The following is a 21682-nucleotide window of genomic DNA, read 5'->3' as shown; positions in this document are numbered from 1 at the left end:
TCCCTCGCTGTTACTTTACGTCTCACTTTTCGTTTTTTTTCTTGCCTCAGAAAGAAAAACAAAAAATCCAGATGGAGAAACTAATTCTGCACAGATGCTGGACAGAGGCTTAACATTCAGTGTTTTCTGTTTCCCACCTGAGGATCTGATTCATCTGGATCAAAGTTCAGAAGTTCTGACCCGATTTAACTCATTTGGCTAACAGAGAATTTACCTCTGCACTGAAAGGAAGTCATTATGCCAAAGTATCAGTCAGGACAAGGGCACAAAAAGCCTCACATTATAATTTAAATACGGTAGAACAATGAAAACAGGCATTAATTACTGGAAAAAATATTTTGACAATATCAGAACTGGATGCGAGGATAAGAGACGTTGGACACAATCTGAGACATTTTGAGAATTTGAACAAATTAGCAAATAAAGACGAGTCTTAATACAGAGTATTAATGCCAGGCTAAGAAATAATAAAAAATAAAGTTATAATACTGCAACAAGACAAAAATTCACAGGAGAATTATGTCAATGTTGTGAGAATAAAGTTCTACATCTGTAAGTCAAAATAATATGAGAGTCAAGTCACAATATTACGACAATAAAGTTTTAATATGAGAAAAAAGTAGCAATGATACAAGAATAAAGTCGTACAACAAGAAGTCATATTACAAAAATACTCATAACAATGAGAAAAAGCAATACGAAAATAAAATCATAATATTGTAAGAATAAAATTAGATGACTGAAAGTAAGAGGTCATAATAATGTTATAAAAGTTCATAAGAAGAAAAGTCATAATATTAGGAGAAACAGTCGCACAACACAAAGTTGAATTAATTAGAAATAGTCGTAACAATACGAGAGAAACTTGTATTATTTCACCAGAATGTAAAGTATTAATTTTCGGCTGATCTCTTCAGCCTCTGTCTCAGTTTTCAAACTCTCCAAACTGGTTTGTTTGTTTTCCAGTACAGAATCTCTGTCCCATTAAAACTGCAGTTCTTCTTCTTACCTGGCGTAAGCAGGTAGGAAGTCACGTCTTTGATAAATCCCTCACCTCTTCAGAAGATCTAAAGTGCTGATGTAGCAGACAAAACATGTTAATCTGTGTTTTTATTAGCTCCTCTTTAATCACAAGTGGGTGAAGTCACTGCAGGGTGGAAAGTCTGGGACGTTTCTGGCAGAGGAGCAGTGAGAACGGATGACGCCCTGCAGGAATGTTGCTTCTTGTCTCATCTTGTCTGGAAAAGGAAAACGTTCTAAAAAATAAGCCCAGAAATTCTGAGGAACCATTTATGAACTTAAAGTTTTTCATAAATGAATCTGGAAACCTGGAGTTTAATCCTGTGTGAACAGATAAATCTGGTTTGTGTTATGAATCATTTTTCTCTAAAAAACTACCAAATTCAGACCAATTGGTTCAGAGTGAGGTTGGCTACGGTGAGCGCTGCCATTGGTGGTTTTCCATAACGTGACATGCACCACATCTTTAGACTCTTTGTAACCAGCAGCCCAGGTAAAAACGGCTTATTTTAATTTCTTCAGTCAAATCTGTTAAAGATTTACGCTCCAGTAACTGTTAGCTAAAAACATGACATGAAGTTGAAGATCAGATGATCTGGTTTGTTCTGCTTTTCCTTAAAGACACAACGTCTGCTGCTCAGCTGAAAATCCTTTTTAAAGGAAAAGTATTACGCATTTTCTAGCCATCAAGTACCAAAGTAACTGTTACCTTCATCTGTTAAAGAAAAGCTGCATAAATCAAATATTACTTAAAAGAAATTTGACTTTATAATTTAACGCCCTGAAATTGGGCCTCTGTCTCTTTAAGAAGCTCCTGCTCTTTCTGAAACATGTTTCTACCTGCGTTTCACTGAGAAGCAGCTCCCATAACGAGCTCAGCAGTTCCACCAGGTGTTTGCTAATTGCTCCTGGCTAGTCTGAAGGAGCCGAGTGGGGGAGGAGCTGCACCTCGAAGGCGGAGCTAGGTCCAACCAGGCATTTTGCGCAGCTGAATGGTTGCAGTGGAGATGAAAGGATGATTTCTCAAACATGCATAAAAGAATAAAGGCAACACTCCAGGTGTTGTTTCGATGAGAGAATGCAAATGTCGGTTTCACAAAATACTGCCAGACTTTTTCTGATTGAAACAAACATTCAGCAGTCAGAGAAACTCGCTCTCTGCTCAGAACCAAACGCTGCGCTCTTAACTCCCGTTATCTTTACATTTCCTGCTTTTCTCTCCCCACATGGTGAAGCAGATAACAAAGTTAATTTGGACTCGATGCTCATCAGGAGGAAAGATATCTGCTCAGTCCCGGTCCTGAGATTGGGCCTGTCACAGAGTTTGAGGAGGCGTTAAAGCGGAACGCCAAGCTGCCACATTAGAGGAGCAACACAATAAAACTGTTTGTCATGTTATCATTTCTTTCCTTTTAATAACCCTAAAAACATAAATAGCTTTCAGAAAAAATGGCAGCACGCTTGTTTTGTTCTGCTTCCCCTCCCACGACGGGTTTTCAGCCACTTAGCTTCCTGACAGCCTTTCGTAATCCTCTCTTTTGTGATTGGTCGTGTGATTGACACACTCTTACATCCCAGTCTCCTGCTAACCTCCATCTTTGTTGCAGGGCACCAAATATTCTGCATTCCAAGTTCTCAGATAATGAACTTAAACATTTAGCTGTTTTTAATGTTAAGCTTATTGGTATTTAACACTTTTATATTTATCCCATGGATGATTTCTGAAATATTGAACCTGGTTCTGGAACTGGTCTTTATCTTTAAACCAATAAAACCAGAGGTTGCTAATCTGGAGCTACTTCTTTTTGTTATTGTTTGACCATTCCTAGATTTGCCACTAGATGGCACTTCATCCGCCACAATGCTCCTTTAATAGCTAGTTTGTTACGCCTGTTCGCAGACTTTTACGTAGAGAATATTTTAATATATTAGAAAGAAAATACTAATGCTAATTGAAATGCTATTGGCTAATATTTTCAAGGTTCTGATTGGCTGAAACCCAAAGAGTGAAGAAGGCTGTGGATGTTAGCTTCTGTTTTGCACTGTTCATATTAATGCATCTTAGGGCATATTTTATGTTGGATCTGTTAAAATATAAACATTTTTAGAGCTGTTTTTATGGCTTTATGGATTTGACCTGTTAGCAGGTTCACTTCATTTACAGTAATAGAATAATGTTTGTTTTGAATACAGCTTTGTTAAAATTTGAATTTAAAAAAATAATTATGAAATTTTGTATAATATTAATCTTAAAACAGCGTTTAGGTAACAAAGTTGCTTTCTGTTTGTGAAGCTTTTAAACAAGTTGAGAAAACATGAAAATCCATCATTTCTTCTCTTTTAAACAGCTGCTGAGGGTTTTTGTACCCATTTGCGCCACTGATTGCCTCCCACGCTGCGTCTCCGACATGGAGACGTTCATTCCCTGGAGACCGGTGTGAAACAGCTTACATGACAGCTTGCCTCATTATTTATTCCCAGTTCCCTCTAAAGACCTGCAGTCTGAGGTTCTACCAACCAAGGTGCAAAACGGGTGTGAGGATCCTCCTCACCGTCACTCCTGCAGATTAAAACCGGCTCCAAGGAGCTCATGTTGTGCCAGCGACCCGCTTGGTTTGCTCTGTGATGCTGCAACACTTGACTGTTTGCCCACCGGTGCCTCACAGATTGGAAAATGTTAGTTTCTGACTCATTTATTTGTGCCTCCTCCATTTTCTGCCGTCAGGTTTGCAGTCATCGCCTCAGGCTGCGCCAGCTGTCCCAGGCTGGTGTGTCGGAGAGAGGGATGCGGCGCGGAGTTCTGCTACCACTGCAAACAGGCGTGGCACCCGAACCAGACCTGCGACTCGGCCCGGCAGCAGCGGGCCCAATCCCTGCACACCCACAGCGGACACTCGCCCAGCTACACCCAGGAACAGGGGCCTGGTGAGTCCCCAACAGCCCAGACTCACTCCTCTCAGCCTCACCATCACTGGACCTAAACCAGGGATTAGTCGATTAATGGTTTATTAGATTAAAATTAGTTCCAATTGATTAATTCGTCCACTTAGACTTTCTTTTAGTGTTGTAGTTTGGCCTCCATCCATCTGAGGGCGCCATGGTGATTCTTAGCGGAGTCGGTTGATACAAAAACAAAGATGGCAGAGCTATACTAGAAGGAGAAGGAGTAACAGTTGAAACAGAGAGTATAACAGCGCTTATGGCCTTTGTAAATAATAATAATAATAATAATTTAAAAATTAGTTAATTTCAGCCATAAAATTCAAAACATTTTAGATGAATCTTGGAAATTTTCTAGAAAAAAACAGACTATTTTTAAAATATCTTTGTATTTTCTATCAAATTTCTGACATTAGTCTCAGATTTTGCTCCTTCTACAGTGGTCTTAAAAAATCTGCTGGCTGTGGTTTTGTGATCCAAAATGCAGTTTTTGCTGTTTTCTTTTGAAATATAAACACCCAGTAAGCTCCTTACTTCTGTAAGAAGACGGGGAATTAAGTGTTTCAAGTATTTTATTTTTCTCTTCAGCAGTCTAAGAGGTTCTTGTTTTGTTACAAAATGTCTGAGTTTAATGATGCAAGACAACAGCAGTTTTTGGTTTTAATAGAGCTGATTAAAGAAAGTCATCGGTCGATAAACTAAACTCTGTCTGCTTCTGATGCAGCAGATTAAGCAGACTGTGCAGAGACTTCAGCAGCAGCATTTCCTGTTTGAAACCATCATTTTCACACCTTTCAGAGACTCTGACTTTGTCAACTTTATCACACGTCCATCTGCTCAGTCTGTCGGCTTCAAAGCTGCGTGATGCAGAAGCTGCGCTGCGTTCCCACCGCTGGAGGAAGTGTGAAGTGTTTAAATCAGTCATCTGTTTCTATTCTTAGCTCTGCAGCGTCCTGCATCCTGTCAAACCTTAAATGTCATCAAAGCTGCAGGTCAGACGCAGGATCATGTTTGGAGCTGCTGCACAGCGAATGCATTCAGCACAGCAGCTTTAGTTTGTTTCAGCTACAGATGTGCAAGCTTGATGCGTTTCTCACCTTGCACATTGAGCTTTGGTTTTGGGGTTTTTTTCTTTTGTTGCTCGAAGGTTTCAGATGATCAAACTAATTTTAACAGCCTGAGGAAATGGAAAAAGCAGATTAAAGATCCCAAAGCAACAAATCATTAACATCCATCAGTCGGGAGAGGGATAAAAGTCATTTCTGAGTGTTTGGGCCTCCAGAAAAACATTGGAGAAGATTCCCTGGAAAACATTCAGTGGACTGATGAAGCTAATTTCATTCCTAGTCAAACACGGTGGTGGCAGTATGATGGTCTGGGCTGCTTTGGAATAATTTGCTCTCTCCTGAAGGAGAACGACCAGGGATGCTTCTCTCTTTCGGAGTGGCTAAAAACAAAAGGTTTTTGATTGGCCTAGTCAAAGTCTGGACCTTAAACAGAACTTTTATGATAGAAAATTCTGATTTTAAAAGTTCTGTGAAGCAGAGTGAGACATATTTCCTCCCCAGTGATGAAAAAGATTCATAATTATAAATTAATAAGTTACATGTGTTTGAACTGAAACATTCAGGGGGAAAAAATCAGAAATAGGAGAAAACTGCAACAACTGCACTGCAAAAACACAAAATCATACCAAGTAATTATAGGAAGATTTTTAAAATAGGATGTAGGAGCTTGTTTAGAGTGAATATTTTATCCCACTGAAAGATTATTTCACTTAAATCATGGAAAAATATCATAAGTTAAATAATATGCTAGTAGAACTAATACTTTTAAAATCAATATTAATAAATTAATGACTCTAAACAAGCTCCTGTTTCTGCTAAAAACTTACATGTAAATTAGTTTTGTCTTATTTCAAGTGCACTAAGATATTTGCAGTGGAAACTAAAACACTTGGTAAGATTTTGTGTTTTTGCAGTGCATATTTTCTCCGTAAAGACACAAAACTGAAAACTATTTTTGGTCGGGATGTGAGAAAAAAAAGTTCCAAATTTATATAAACTTCCTGTTTTGTAGAGATCAAGAACATCTGCTTGTAATTAACATGAAACTCGTTCTGCGCCAGACGTCACCAAGCATCACTTCTGTTTCCTCTCATGCAATCTGACAGACACGGAAAAACCAGCAGAAATGAACGGAAAAATGTGGAAATGTGTTTTTACTGTGATGCAATCAGAAACACACCGCAGGTAAAACACCGCAGGATGAATCCATATCTACATGAATTCATTTAATCCTGTTTTGATTAAAAATCCATCCAGTAAATCCTCCAGCTGCCAGTTTTTATCTGCTAATCTTCAGTCCTGCGCCAAGTTTTCAGAAGGAAAAACCCCTGATGCTGTTTTTATTGAGGCATTTTTCAGCTACTTGAATCAACAAACTTATCTTATTTCCGATGTTCAAGGCTCCAAATATCCTCCGCTGTGATTATCACCCCGATGGAGAGTTTCTCAGCTTGCAGATCCTTCCTGCAGCCGCTTGAGAGTTTTATTTGTTTCTCAACAGCCGGTCATTTCCTGGCAGCAGATTAAAAAAAACATGATTAGTTTCTATAAATGAAGCCCAGCTTCAGTTTTGGTTTCTTTAGAAGACGTTCAGAAAGGTTTCATGAAGTTCAGAGTTATTTATAAAAAAGGGAACTATAAGAAAAAAGTCCTTTCAGATGACTTGGTGGTAGAAAAAACTCCCGTCTCTTTCAGTTTTCCTGAAAACTGTGCAACCTCAATTCTCGCAGCGTCTAGAGCTTCGGTTCTGTTAAGAGGTTAAGAAATGTTCCATGAAATACAAACTTACAAACGTTAAAAGAAAAGTGTTTTCAGATGATTTAATGGAAGAAAGAACTCCTGTCTCTTTCAGTTTTTCCGTGCAGCCTCAGTTTTCTCAGCATCTGGGAAATTGGTTCTTCTTTTGAAAGAGGTTCACAATTGTTTCATTAAGTATTTTTAAAAAGTAACAGTAAGAAAAACGTGCTTTCAGAAAATTTAGTGGAAGAAAAATCTCTCGTTTCAGTATAAACTCCTGAAAGCAGCAGTTTAATGAATTAGAGGATCTGTCAGAGGTCCAATGTTCCCTCTGGTCAGACCGTATCCTGAGGCGGAACCTTCTGACCTCGTCTCCTTCTGTCTCCAGCTGATGACATCAAGCCCTGCCCTCGCTGCGGCGCTTACATCATCAAGATGAACGACGGCAGCTGCAACCACATGACCTGCGCCGTGTGCGGCTGCGAGTTCTGCTGGCTCTGCATGAAGGAGATCTCGGACCTGCACTACCTCAGGTAGGCCCCGCCCCGCCCCTCGCCTCGCGGCGCCGCGCCGTCCTGCTGGTGGGTGAACTCATGTTGCTCCTCTGCTTCCTGCCGCAGTCCGTCCGGCTGCACCTTCTGGGGGAAGAAACCCTGGAGCAGGAAGAAGAAGATCCTGTGGCAGCTGGGAACGCTGATCGGAGCGCCGGTCGGGATCACGCTGATCGCCGGCATCGCCGTTCCCGCCATGGTCATCGGAATCCCGGTTTACGTCGGCCGAAAGGTGAGCAGAGTTCTCACTGAACACAATTAAAGCTGGTTTGTGTTTCTGATGTTCACTACAAACATTTGAGTTTATTTACTGGTATTTTATGTTTTAAATTATTCAAAAAACGTAATTTGTTTGCTTCATTTTTGAATTAGTAATAGAAAAACAGAGAAGAGAAAAATCTTAAATATTTGTTACTTTTGTTTGTTTTTTTTTACTAAATTTAGTTTTACTCTATTTAAATTCAGGACTTTTCTATATTTATTTTAATTTTGCTAACATAACCTTTTCTACATTTATTTTTTGTAAATTAATATTTAATTTCCATGTTTAGTGATGGAAGCAGGTGAGGGTGAATTGAAAAGAAAAGCTGAGTAACAGACATTTAATCGGTTTTAATTATCTGTGCAATAGTGAAAGTAACTTTGATAAATAAAAGTAAAAATATTTCCTTGAATTTCACAACCTGCCATAACTCTTATTTGTTAAGTCAAATGAATATTTCCAAGGTAAAACTTCGGCCAGTGTTTCCATTTTTGTGCCGTTTTGCGCTGCATGCGGTGATTTAGCAACAGGAAGTGGAGGGAAGGTGACGGGACTTTTCCAGGGGAAATGACTGAAACATCAGCTGTGTGTTCAGCGCCTTCATTTGCACAACGTTATCTGATACGCGTGCAAACATCTTTATCAGTTCCAGCGAACACAGCTTCGTCTTTCCCGCACAGAGATCATTCATTCATTCATTCATTCATTGGTTTGTTCTCTCGTTCATTCAGGTTTATGGTCAGTTCTCTGTCACCTCCAGGCAGCACAAGAAACAAACCACAGACTCACAGTTGGTCTGTCACAATCCCCCAGCGACTATCTGGAACTTACAGCGTTGCTCAATGCTGCTGCTGAAGTTTCACTTTGACCTCAACGATGTCAGTTTTCTAGAAATGACCAAAGCTGGCCTCAAGCTTTCAGCTAAAGCAGGCGAACATCAGCAAAATGTTACAAGTTGTTTCTAAATGAGGAGAATTGCTTTAATCTCTTATTTGACACATTTTCTTTTATTTCTGGCGTTTCTTGTGTTTGTTTATAAATATTAAATGAGATGCGATAATTTCCAGTCATGGACAAAACAGCGTTTACTGGAACAGGGTTGTGTGTTGAAAGCCGAGCCAAGGCCATGTTTGTGCTGCACTTATTTCTCTTTACCTCCATCTTCTGGCTGAAGGTGGAACTGCACATTCTTCCCATTTTTATGTTTTCAAGAGTTTAGATTGTAATTTATCCAGACTCTGGTTTTCTTATTGACATAAAACATATTAATAAAGGCAGATCAGGAAGCTCTTCTGCTGATGCTGTTGTAAGATCCTGGGTGTCCAGATGCTGTGATTCTCCTTTGTAGAAACAATTGGGCTCTTTCTCAGTGTCGAACATTTAATTTCCATGTTTAGTGATGGAAGCAGGTGAGGGTGAATTGAAAAGAAAAGCTGAGTAACAGACATTTAATCGGTTTTAATTATCTGTGCATTGTCTTTTCAGCTGTCCTGCACTCTGCACGTTTCAAAATAAAACGTTTCCAAAACATTTTACATTTTCATAACTCCAATTTTCATTCTTACACTATCTTGTTTTAAAGTGAAATGTATGAATTATTTTAAACCTAAAGTTTGAATATAAATCTGGGTTTTTCTACTGGCTGTTTTTTGTTTTCTGATACACAAGCTCAAATTTAGCAAATTACTTGAGAAGTTGTGATGTTTATATGAGATGTTATTGTTTTTTTGCAGATCCACGCTCACTACGAGTTGAAGAAGGCGTCTCGCCACAGGAGGAACCTGGCCATCACGGGGGGCGTGGCCCTGTCGGTCATCACCGCCCCTGTCATCGCAGCCGTCAGCGTCGGTAAGGAAACACCGGTGAATCTCTGCTGCTGCCTGAACACAAAGACGAAGCAGATCTTCTAAAAACCTTGAACTGCTTCCAGGCATCGGCGTTCCCATCATGCTGGCCTACGTGTACGGCGTTGTTCCCATCTCGCTCTGCAGAGGAGGCGGCTGCGGCGTCAGCAGAGGGAAGGGCCGCGGCGTGCGAATCGACTTTGATGAAGACGACGGACCAATCACAGGTGAGCTTCCGTCCAACCTTAGGCTGCATTCAGACCGTCCTAGTTTAGTCCACTGTAATCCAACTCCAGTCCGTTTGCGTAGAAAGTCCGGTTCGTTGTGGGAGGTGTGAATGATGTTCACTGTAGGTCTCAGTTAGTTGAACTGAACTCTGGTGGGGTTTGAAGTGAACAACAGCACAAGGCATTCTGGGTAAATAAAAATCTCAACAAACTGGTGAGTTTAGCACTAGCAGGAGAAATGGCTCATGATCAAAAGAGGAAACCTCCAACCGCTAAAATCTGATGCAACTCCATTTTTGTTTCCATTTGGTGAAGAACAAAGTTGTCTTCTTCAGAGGTTTTTGTGTCGTTTCCTTCAGTGGTTCTTGGTACAGCGCCCCCACAGGCCAGGAGGTGAACAAGCTTTTCAAAGGGTTTGGTTAGTTTGACACCAACCAAACTCTCAATGTGAAAGCAAAAGAGTAACCAATTTAGCCATTTCAGTATTCCCTGAATCTACTGACCTTCAGATGTGAAAACAGCCAAATAGATTTATCTTCTGGATCTTACTGGGTTTATTTTCTCCCTCTGACTCTGCAGTGGCGGACGCGTGGCGAGCCCTGAAGTCTCCGAGTCTCGGAGAGAGCAGCCTGGACGGAGCGGTCAGCGGTCTGAGCACCACGTCCCCCAGCGAGGGCCTCTCTGTGGCCCCTGGGAATCTGGGAGACACTCCGCACTTCAACACGCTGGCCGGTGGCGCTTTGGGGACCCGAACCAGCAAGTACAACAGGTGAGGAGTCAGGTGGTTCTTTTGTTTTTATTGACTCTAACCGATCTAACTGATATCCTGACTGGGATGTTTTTGCTCCTCCAGGTTGGAAGTTCAACCAGGGGAACTGGCTAAGGAATCGGCCCAGAGAGAGACGGGAAGTCTGGGAGCAGGAAGCGACTGCGCCAGCACCCGAGGGATGGCCGGATCCATCATTTCCTCTTACACCTTACCCGACAGGTGAGAGGATGACTGACTGACTGAACGGCATCATGGTAGCTTTCAAGAAAAACAAAGTTAGCTTTTTGGAAACATTTTCACTGGTGTAAAATAAGGACAGTGATGGGACTAAAGATTCCCCACCTGTCAGTCTTAAAACTGCAGCGGGCAAACTGGTACCAAAGAGGTCCAGAAGTCTGTGGAGGTTCAACCTCTTCATTTTAGATTTTTGGTTTATTTTAGAGCAACATACGCTGCACATATTTCCAGAAACATCCTGGTTTCAGCTGCCTCTGCTCAGACACTGGAGTTGATCTCAAAGAGATGAGCAATAAATGCTCTTTGGCTCATTTGCATGTCTGTTCTCTGGAAACGAATGTTGTTCAAAGTGTAAAAGAAACATGTTTTCACACTGTGGTTCATGTTGCAGGACGAATTAGATTGCATTTTATCATCCTTATTAAAATAATCTCAAGTATTTGAACTGGTCAAACCTCAACTACAGCGTCTACACTCCAACAGTTGTAAGGTTTTTGGGAATTGGGGCCATTTTGTATTAAAAAGAGCAAAATATTCTTTAAAACTTACTTTAGTGTCAGTAAGAACTTACCTGTGGGTAAAACTCAGGGCAGCTGGGCGTCTCGCACCGGCCACCAACTACATGTCTGATGAAGAAGAGTGAGCTGTCAGCGTTGAATATAAAATGAGGCTGACATAAATTTAATATATCTTTGTATTCCTGGATTTTTAAAGGACTTCAGTTCTTTTGATCCAGAAGCCTCACGCTGACTGACTCGTCTTAAATCTCCTCAGGGACTGCACCAACCTGGAGATCCAGGTGGACATCGAGACCAAACCCAGTCATCTCTGCCTCACCAGTGAGGAGGACCTAGCTCCACAGGCAAGCTCTGCTGCCATGGCGACTGCCTCAGGAGGGGAGGAGCCACAGGACTGCAGCTCCAGAAGGGGCGGGGCTTTGGGATTGTCGCCAGGGGCGTCAATCAGGGAGGGGCTCAGAGACGTGACCCTGGCCCAGCCGGAGAGCATCCGCAGCGACCTGGAGATGTCGGACACCCAGTCGGACGACATCGCGGAGCTGACGTCGGACGACTGCGACTCGCCTCATCCCAAAAGCTGCCAGCAGCTGCAGCCTCCCTCCTGCAGATCCCTGAACCCCCCCACCGACGGCCTTCACTGTCCTGTGGACAGCAACGTCATCCTGTACGTCTGAGAGGCACAGCTCTCAGGATTGCACAAAAACTGACAAAACCCTGAACATTTACCTTCAAACTTTGTTTCCTTTTCCTCCTGTCATCTCTCGTCAGCTGCTTTAAGGTCTGAAATACAGACGCAGGTGTTTGTTTCCTCCTGTCTGTTTTATCGATCTACCGGCCAGCCTCCTTTCTGAGTAAATGGTCAGGGTTCTACCTCTGAGATTTGTTGTTTACTCTTTGGTGCAAAATGCCTTGGTTTCTTAAGCAAAAAAGAAAATGAAACAAAAAAGTACAAATTTATAAGAAAAAATACAAAAATGAAATGTTAAAATGGGGTGAAAGTTACCAAGCACAGCAGAAAGAATCAGACTGGAGAAGAAACTGATGTGTATTTGAATGGAGACTTACAGCTTGTTGTCTTTTTTTTGCTTCTGCTGCTTCTGCCATCAACAAAAGTATTGTTTGTTTGTTTGTTTTTTTTGCATCGTGCATGAGTCTGCATGAGCCATTTCTCACCTGGAGGTTTTAAAAAGGCAGCGTGTTTCTCTTATACAGTTTACCTTTAGAGGACGAAGCCGCAATTGGATGTCGCTTTTCCTGCTGGAAAGAGGATGAGGAGTAAAGAGGAGGAAGGAAGGAAGGAAGGGAAGAAGGAAGAGTTTGCACACGCTGCAGAAACAAACAAATGAGAGATCTGATGACGATGGACCAAAACAGCTCAGAGGAAAAGAAACATTTATACAAATCTGAACCAAGTCTGTGAGTCTAAGATGATTTTTGTAAAAAAAAAAAGCCAAAAATATTTAGATGATTTTATTGTTGCTTAATCGTTTGAAACATTTTGTAGCAAAACTACTGAATAGTTTTATTTAATTAAAAAGTATACCTGTATAAATATATAAAATATTCTAGAATCACATAATTTTTATGTTTAGTGAGTGACAATCACAGATTCTTCCTTTGTCTATTCAGCCTAGACAAAGGAAAATATTGATTGTTCTCATGTATAAAGATATCGATATCAGTTATCGGTATCGGATATGATGCTGTTTTGTGCCCTTTGATCTAAACTTTCTGAAGACTGCAAGCCAAAAAATTCCCCTTTTAGAAAGAAATATTTACCTAAAACAATCAATAAACGTATTTCAACATGTTATTGATGAGCATTATTATCAGTAATTGCTGAAGCAGGTATTGTAATATTGGTATTGGTTATCAGTATCGTATATCGTACCGTTTCATGTCTTTTGAGTTACCCTTAATGTAGACTGGCTAAATAAAAAAAATTACTTTTGGATAGAAATATTTACTTAAGTCAAACAAATTTATTGAAAAAATTTAATATTGAGCAAATTATTGATTATTGCTTAATCAAGTATTGTTATATTGGTGTTGGTTATTGTCCAATTATCTGAGATGTTTAATTTAAACCTTCTGAAGACTCCTTAAGCCAAAAAAAACCTTTAGGGCAGAAATATTTACCTTAAACAAACAATAAACATATTTGAACATGTTATTGAGCAGCTGGTTTAAATCATTTGTCATAAATTCTCATTTTTCAGGTCGTTCACATAATGCAATAAAAATTACTTTTAGCTAGAATCTGAACTGTCGGGCTGCTTCTCACACATTTCGTCCGTCACAACTCTCCCATACTTTGTTTCTGGTCCGTGTCGTGGTACCAGTCTGGCCGCTCACTGACCACCAAAACCAGCCCCACTGGTTTTGGTGGTTCTTGCCTTGTAAAATGGCACCTGTCCAACCCAGTTTTATGTGCATGAATGACAGAACATGTGATGAATGTATTGGTGTGATCCACTTTGTCTTTTTTTTTTTTTTTTGACTGAGCACTTGTGCACTTTATCTGAATGTCTTATTTATCTTTTTTAATGTGCTTGACATCATCTGTTGCTGTAAACATGTTTACTTGAGTGAAAAACAAAAGTCTGTGGTACAACCAAAAAAAAGGAACATTTCTGTTGGATGGAATGAGAGAAACGTTTGCCTCCAAAATTTTTATCACTCAGTATTTTTGACCTTAAATTGTATTTTTTGTGTCTTTTTTTTAATCAACGCTGTGATACAAGAACTAAACATAATTTATTATATTTCATTCCTTTTTATAACTTTGTGTTGCTCTGGTCAGCCAGTATCACTTGTGAACTCGTCGTTTTGGAGCCAAACCGTGAGCTTCTCTCAGTCACAGCTTGACCCGTTTCTTAGCTTTGGATCACCTCTGTGCTTCTGTTTGAAGAGGTTCCCGGGAACCTTTTTCTCCATCTCAGAGTAGCTTTATGTATTCTGCTGCTTACGTCACTTGGCGGTGCTGTTTCTGTCTACACACGTCACTGGTTTTTTGCCTATTGTTCAGAATAAACGAATGTACCACAGACGGAAAACTGGGACTTCCTGAAAGAGTCCGAATGAGTGTTACGTCCCTTTAGGAACACAGGTGGTTCTGTCTTTATTTGAAATGGTTTATAGATAGCAATATTTAAGTGTTATAACTAAAGGAACTGTGTTTTTTTTTTGTTTTGTTCTTGTTGCGGTTAAAGCCTCCGTCTGATGAGAGGCTGAATATGCAGGACTGTGAGACTGGAGTCTTTTTTGGGGGGGAAATGAATAAATAAACACAATTTTATGTTGCACCAAAGCCATGTTTTGTTGTCTGTTACAATAGCCATAAAAAACAATAATGATTTCGCTGCACAACTTCACATCAGCTGTTTTTTCTCTATTGACTTGCAAAACTTTTCCAACCTTCTCAGAGTGTGTAGACATTTATTCATTAGAATTTTTGTGTGTATTTTGTTTTAGACATTGACTCATTGGGATGATAACAAATAAACTCCATCTCAAAATTTGTAGCAGACACCTGCAGGCTTTGAAAGTTCATAAATTCATCAACCTTGGCAAAGTCTAAAAAGCATGATACTGCCTCCACTGTGCTTCACTTTCAGTGATATACCGTATGGACTTTTGGTTTCCTGAGCTTTAATTGCAGTCAATGAGCTAAAACCTTCTTCCTGCAATTGCTAAAATGTTTATGCAATTATAACAAAAACAATATGAAAAGTACAATAAAAAAATCTTTACATAAAAATATCCTTCAAACTACTAATTCGTCAGTTGCAAAAAAACACAGGCAAATAAAATATAATTGGAGAATAAGAAGAAAAAAAACATTTACATTTAAATGTGTAAAGTAATGTATGTATTTTTGTCACCGGCTTCTACATCCCGGATCCTCCAGGAGGCGCTGTTGCATCTTGTAACCGGATGTACAGCCCAGAAGAAAACGACTTTGCGGCTGGGCCGTGTGTTTATCTGCCGTAAAGCGGAGGAAGGTTAAAGTAACTCGGATAAAAGAGTCAAAACAGGGTAAATTAAGACGTTTGAAGGCTTTACTTTTACTTTCTGCTGCATGCAACTGCGGCTCATCAGAGTTTAGTTATTTGGTATAAAATCGTATTTTTGTGTAGATTTAGGCCCGTTAGCATTAGCTTACTGTCATTGAAGGAGAATCTACGGACATATTTCAGTCAGTACTCTTTGTTCTAATTAGATCCACGCTACTCATTATATAAAACCTTATGTTTATTGTAAAAACGTTTTTGTTTTAAGTTGACTAGACGTTTCCGAGCTTCTTGTGTGTATATGTATCTGTTAGCCGCTTGGCTAACACGGAAAAATCTTCACTGCAGCCAAAGAAAGAATCTTTTCTTACTGTTTCCGGATATTAACCCACTTTAGAATCGTTTTTGTTCATTTAAAGTCTTTTTACTACATCTAGGAAACTTCTCTGCGCCTTTTGTTTCAGATAAATGTCTTTTTTGTTCATTAAGAGAAACAATTTTTCACTGAATGTATGATGTATTAGAATAATACTTCATACATGTATGATGTATAATACATCATATTATATGTATTATAATATGATGCGTATTATTAATATGATGCGTGATAGCGTATTATTACGCTATTGTAGCGTAAATAATAGCGATTTATTTACGCTATTAGGGATATTTAGTCATCATTTGGAGAAAGATGAACAGAACAGTCTTTTTATTTATTTGTATTTTCATATGACAAACAGAAGAAAAAAGGACATTTGTTTCACTTTTTCCTTGGGCAAGCGAAATTGGCAATTTGAAGATATAAAATTAATAGAGAACAGAATACTGAATGTGTGATGTTAGAATATAAATATTATTTCAATGAACCAATATTTTTCAAAATGACGGGGATTCTTAAGGTGATCTGTTTACTTTATATAATTCTGAACTTTCATCTATGAATATGTTGACATGAAGTTGAGTTGAATATTTGTATAAAAGTTTTAAAAAATCAAATCTTTCTTTTTCTGTGTCTTTTCCTGATTCTTTTCTGTATTTCTTTTTTCTGCCTTCCTTCCTTTTTCTTTATCTGTTTCTTTATTCTACCATTTTTATGTCTTTTTTTCTGCCTACCTTCATTTTTCTCTCTGGTCAACCCCTGTTGTTTTGTGGCTAACTGCTCCTGTTCTAGATTGTTCTACAGCCTGAATCATCTTTTATTTTGATATTTTTTTTAGTGTTAACTGCTTTCCATCCAACCTTTCCTCCATCTTTTGTTTTGCTCTCTTGTTGGCAGCATCATGCCGTTTGTGGACGTCCAGTCAAGGCTCGGCATCAACGTAGACCGCTGGCTGCTGCTGCAGAGCGGCGAGCAGCCGTACAAGCGGGCGGCGCGGTGCCACGCCTTCGAGAAGGACTGGGTCGAGTGCGGCCACGGCATCGGACAGACCCGGGCCAAAAAGGAGTGCCAGCTGGAGTTTGAGGATTTCTACGAGTGCATGTACCGGCAGAAGACGGTGAGTCCCTCTGGTAGTAAACTCATCAGCTCCAGATGATCAAAGCTTTGACGTGTATCGGATGTATTGGGACAGAATCAGAATTTCTGCTAAATGAGGTCAATAAAACCTCAGGTAAACATTGTGTCATTTTTTTTAAAAAGCTAGAAATGGTTCCAAATGTGTGGAAAAATACAAAGAACATGAAAATGTATTATTTTAGTAATCAATTATTCAGATACTTCATTGGATAAAAAAGTGGTGCATCCTGCAGGTTTTTTATTCAGCCACTTCAGACTCTGTCTACAATATTACAAATACATTAAAAGATGCAAATAAACAAATCAATAAAATGTTTAAAATAAACTTTTAATTGCCTAAATTGCAATAAAAGCATTCTCTTAGTGAACTCTTGATTATTTGTAGCAAAGAATGCATCTGGAGCTAAAAAATTATTTTCTTCTATCCTTGACATCGATATGGTGTAGAGCTGATCTGGTGATTATTATTCAATTAATTTTTTTTTCTTTTATGTAAAAAGTCCCAAGCCGGAACCTTTGTATTCTGTTTCTTGTACACCATAAATCAGACGCACAACATCCACAAACAACAGTTCTGGAAACCGAAGCTGTTTCTCTCGGCCCTCTGGTTTTTAACCGATCCGATCAGACGCAGGAAAAGACTTGTTGTGTTCAAGTCGTGCTGAAAGGAGTTAACCTTCAGCGAAGCTATTCAGGCCTGAAGTAGCATCAATGCTAAACATGTTGCTAATGCTAATGTCAGCGTCCACGTTTCTGAAGAAGCTCCTTGAATGATCAGGAGTTCCTGAAATAGTTAAACTTTGAAATTTGCTCCAATCTGATGGTTGAAGAACAGATTAAAAACATGAAATTTATTTGTTGTTGCCCTCATATGCTTGTTTTTTCAATAATATTGCAACAAAAATGGTTCTTGTATTGAAAATGTTGCTTATTTTGTCGCTGCCTAGTTTTCAATTAATTACATAGCCTTCTATTAACTAAATTAAATGTTTCCCACCACTGTTTTCTTTTTTTGTAAAATTCTAACTCTGAAATATAACTGATGTTTATCTGAGGTTACCTCCATCCTGGTCCTCTGCGTCCTCCCTGTTGGAGGAGCGTCCTGACATGGAGTCGGTGCCTTTCATCCTGTTATCTTCACCTTTGACCTCGTCTTTTCTTTGTCCCTACAGCGTGAGAGGATGTACGCCATCCGTGCGCAGCGTGACAAACTGATAAAGGAGGGGAAGTACACACCGCCCTCTCACCACACCGGCCAACCTGACCAGAATCCATGAAGGATCTGATCTCAGCTCAGTTTCTGACGGATTTCACCATTTCCTGTTCCGCTGTAAAAATGTGCAAATAATAAATGTTAATACCTACCGTGCTTCTAATGTCGTCTTTCCTTCTTGTTCCATGAACCAAATGTTATCAATTGGATCAGATCCTGTTTTTGTTCCTTTTTGTCATAATTCAATGTTTCAGATAAAAAGAAAAGTTTAGTTTACAGTATGTAGAGCCAATTCACAACAAATGTTATCTCAAGGAATTGAAAGATAATTTCAGTTCATACATTCCAACTGATCTTAGTTATCAAACAGTTTAATAAACCAAGCAGATTGCATCGAGTTAATAGTTGTGTTTCCATTCACCATATGATTGTGCAAATTTGAATTATGAAAATAAATTTGCTTAAAGCAAATGCCCCAATTTAACTTTTATTTTCCACTAAAATGTTTTTGCACCAGGATGAGGTGTGTGTGTTTTTTTGTTTGTTTTTGTCGGCTGTTTCAAAATTAATGTATTTCGCAAAACTAAAATGAAAACACTTTTTTCGCGTGAGTCATGATCAATGATTGGCTGTTACTGCAACCGGAAACCACGAAGAAGACGACAGGAAGTGGCAGGAGGATGGTGGGGTTGTATGTTTTCCCATTAACGAACTTATTCACATGGGATTTCAATCCCTTTTATTTAACGGAAACTCCGCAATTGCAACATTGTGTTTTTCAACATTAGCGGAATATCTACAAAGTTTTGTGCACATTTGTAATGGAAACGCAGATATTTGTTTGCAGCATTCTCTCCTCAGGGACGAACATGTAGCGACATTTAAGAAAACGACCCGAGTAAATACAAAATGCAATTTTTAAATGATCTCTGTATTTATTGAGTATCCTGGATCTAAGTGGAAAAATGTTCTAGTTGTTAAATCATAAATACGCGATTGAAAAAACTTGTTTATTGGTCGTTTCACCAAAGACAATCGGCCTGATTATGATACAGGTGTAGAAACGAGAAATTATTTAACCCTCCTGTTATGTTCGTTTCTGAGGTACAGCAATAATGTTCGTGGGTCAATTTGACCCGGGGAGTGTTTAATCATGCAATAGTGTCAGAAACCAAAAAATTCCTCCAAAACATTTTTCTATCTGATTATTAACTCCAATACTAACCATTTCAATTCATATTTGTGCAATGATGTTTGATTATTTCTCCCAAATTAAGGATCAATGACAACAACCTACTCATTCACTCATTTGGACATAAAAAATGGAATTTGCATTTTTAATATTTACTGAATAAATCCTAGACACAAAAAAACTATAATTTCCTTGAAATTGATTTTTGGTAAATATTTTTATATTACACGTTTTTTTTTTTTTCAATGGGTGATTTTTATAATTGAACTTGAGACACACAAACTGTTCAGGGTCAAATTGACCCACTGATTAAAATCAAGATAAATGAGTCATGCAGAGAGTATTTATGTTTCCCTCCACTTCTGCTGAGTGTCACTCAGTGTGGGTGGAGTTTGTCCACAGGAACAGAAGAAGTTCTCCTCAAAAGTTGTGTGAACACCTGCTTTCTCGCAGTTTCCTAGTGAAGTAAAGAGAATAGTGAGAAAGTGGGCTTGTGTGTGTCGGGGTGTGCATGGATGTGTGTGGTGTTTGTGTGGTGAAATATGGTTCATAGCTGCAAGGAAACATATAGAAATGGACATTTTTTAATCTTTTTTTGCACTTTAACCTGACTGCCGGGTCAAATTGACCCGAACAGTATCTGTGTAAAAAGTAGACCTAGGGGTTGGTACAAATGTGTAAAACTAATAAATTTTCAATTGATATGTAGAGTTCACCTATTAAGACAAATAGGAAAAGTTTCATGCAAAAAAAATACTTCCAACTATTTTTAGAAAATTTTCAAACTTTAAAACGGGTCAATTTGACCCGGAACATAACAGGAGGGTTAAGAAGTAGGCTAAAATATCTCGAAAAGAAACATGTCTTGCTCTGAACTTAAGAAATTGTGATTAAAACAGATACATTTAATATGGAACATCACAGTAAACCTTGTTAAGTGACAGAAACACCAAGCGGTTTTTGTACGAAGGTTTTCTGGTCACAGATAATCGAGTTCTTGGTTGGACATTTGGAAAAGAAAGGAAGAGTATGGGGGGCAGGGGGGTTGTGTGGCCTAGTCAAAGTCACCTTAAGCACGCAATTAAAGGTGAGATACTTTTTCACAGCACTGAATGTGTTTAAAGTACATTTTTAACAAAACCATACTACAAATAATTTTTCTAAGCGCAAAAAACTTTATTTTGACATTAATTTAGTCATTTCCCTTTAGATTTTTGTTAAATATTTCATGTTCTAAACCGGCATCCTGTACGGTTTAGTTCTCTCCTTGGTACCAACAACCTTTCAGCAGGTCAGTGTTCTTCTTAGGCCTTTTAACGAACCATGATTGGATCCAGGTGCGTTAAACCAGGGAGAGACTAAACCATGCAGGATGTCGGCCCTCCAGGACCCACTTTGGGCCCCCTGTTCTAAACAGCCATCAGACGCTAAAATCAGCTGCTCTCATCAATAACACATCCTCAGATTGATTTATCATTCATAACCTCTGATGAATTATTAAAGGTCCAATCTGCGGTTCTGGTGGTCGATGTTCTGCTGAGCGGTCTGGTTGGCCGGTAGATCTGGCAGTAATCTCTCCCTGAGGACGGAGCCGATCATTCATACGCAGGATGCTGCTTTACATGCAGGTTAGAATCCATTTCATCTCGATCAGAACCAGCAGAGTTCATGCGCCACCACTAGATGGCGCCATAAGCTCAGAGAATGGACTCAAGAGTCCAGCTGAAATAATAAACTGACCTGCAGCTTAAATGCCTTTTAAATTCATCAGTTTGGAGGTTTGAGATGTGCAATATGTAAGTGTTAAATGTTTCACTTTTTTATTCTACATATTTCGTAGGGATTTGCAATATATCGGCATTAGCATCGGTATCAGTCCGATAAGCAAAATGATATTTATTAAACATGTTTATGTTTCAGGTGGTTGGTCATGTAACAGTGATACTGGTGTAGTCTTTTTTATTATTGTGTAAATAATTTTGTTAAATATCAGGTATTGGCCATAACAGCCACATTAATATTGGATATGATATTGATCAAAATTTTTACATCGGTGCTTCATTAATATATATACAAAACATTTTTTTTGCTCCAAACCATAAGCATCGCATCGGGTCACAAAGGCTAAACCAGACCGAAATCAGCGGCTCAAAGTGAAAATAGCAGATAATCATCGATACACTGCAGGTGATTTACAGCATCTCATGATTTCTTGTTCCTTTTATCACATGGATCAAATTGTCTAAATTGAATTTTGTGTCCTCACTATTCGTTGAAGGTCACAAACTGCAGTTTAAGTGGAATAAATTCACGTCTGCATCTCTGGATTATCAGCTCAATAATTAGCTAAAGTGGAGAGAATCAGGACCGACGGAGGTTTGAACTTTGAACTTTGGTCGTGTTTCATGCAGCTGCACAGATTTTTAGTGTCTGTTTGTTCAGGTAGATAAACTGATGTTGTGATGAGGTTGAACAGCTGCAATAAAAAGAGTTTTCTTGGCTAATTTCTCTTAGGGGTCGAATGCTGGGGATTTGACTTTTGGTCACTCACAGCATACTGACCTTATAAATATGTA

General features: G+C 39.1%; 2 protein-coding genes across 3 annotated transcripts in view; both read left to right on the top strand.

Moving 5' to 3' along the window:
- Positions 1–14482, top strand: part of rnf19b (ring finger protein 19B) — a 44284-nt gene extending 29802 nt beyond the window's left edge. The window contains exons 3-10 of the mRNA XM_028036087.1: positions 3746–3945; positions 7153–7297; positions 7385–7547; positions 9311–9425; positions 9508–9648; positions 10228–10417; positions 10502–10636; positions 11429–14482. Of these exons, the coding sequence (XP_027891888.1) occupies positions 3746–3945; positions 7153–7297; positions 7385–7547; positions 9311–9425; positions 9508–9648; positions 10228–10417; positions 10502–10636; positions 11429–11846 (1507 nt within the window). The 3' untranslated portion in view covers positions 11847–14482. The remainder of the gene's footprint in view (positions 1–3745; positions 3946–7152; positions 7298–7384; positions 7548–9310; positions 9426–9507; positions 9649–10227; positions 10418–10501; positions 10637–11428) is intronic.
- A 580-nt stretch (positions 14483–15062) lies between these two features.
- On the top strand, positions 15063–18070 carry ndufs5 (NADH:ubiquinone oxidoreductase subunit S5). 2 transcript variants are annotated; one of them, XM_028037232.1, is made up of 3 exons: positions 15063–15210; positions 16462–16681; positions 17874–18070. In XM_028037232.1, the coding sequence occupies exons 2-3, from the start codon at positions 16466–16468 to the stop codon at positions 17976–17978; spliced, it is 321 nt and encodes a 106-aa protein (XP_027893033.1). In that variant the 5' UTR covers positions 15063–15210; positions 16462–16465; the 3' UTR covers positions 17979–18070. The 2 variants fall into 2 exon arrangements, with proteins under 2 accessions (XP_027893033.1, XP_027893034.1); XM_028037233.1 differs by having other exon boundaries at positions 15117–15210; positions 16357–16681.
- Positions 18071–21682: the final 3612 nt, after the last annotated feature.

Source organism: Xiphophorus couchianus, chromosome 13 (assembly GCF_001444195.1).
Source record: "Xiphophorus couchianus chromosome 13, X_couchianus-1.0, whole genome shotgun sequence".
Taxonomy (NCBI): Eukaryota; Metazoa; Chordata; class Actinopteri; order Cyprinodontiformes; family Poeciliidae; genus Xiphophorus; species Xiphophorus couchianus.
The sequence above is the reverse complement of the archived record's forward strand: the minus strand, read 5'-3'. Positions and strand labels throughout refer to the sequence as shown.

Excerpts from the sequence above, each read along its gene's own strand:
- ndufs5 (XM_028037232.1), top strand. The coding sequence starts at position 16,466 with ATGCCGTTTGTGGACGTCCAGTCAAGGCTCGGCATCAACGTAGACCGC. Across the intron at positions 16,682-17,873 it reads GCATGTACCGGCAGAAGACG|CGTGAGAGGATGTACGCCAT; the intron begins GTGAGTCCCTCT and ends TTGTCCCTACAG.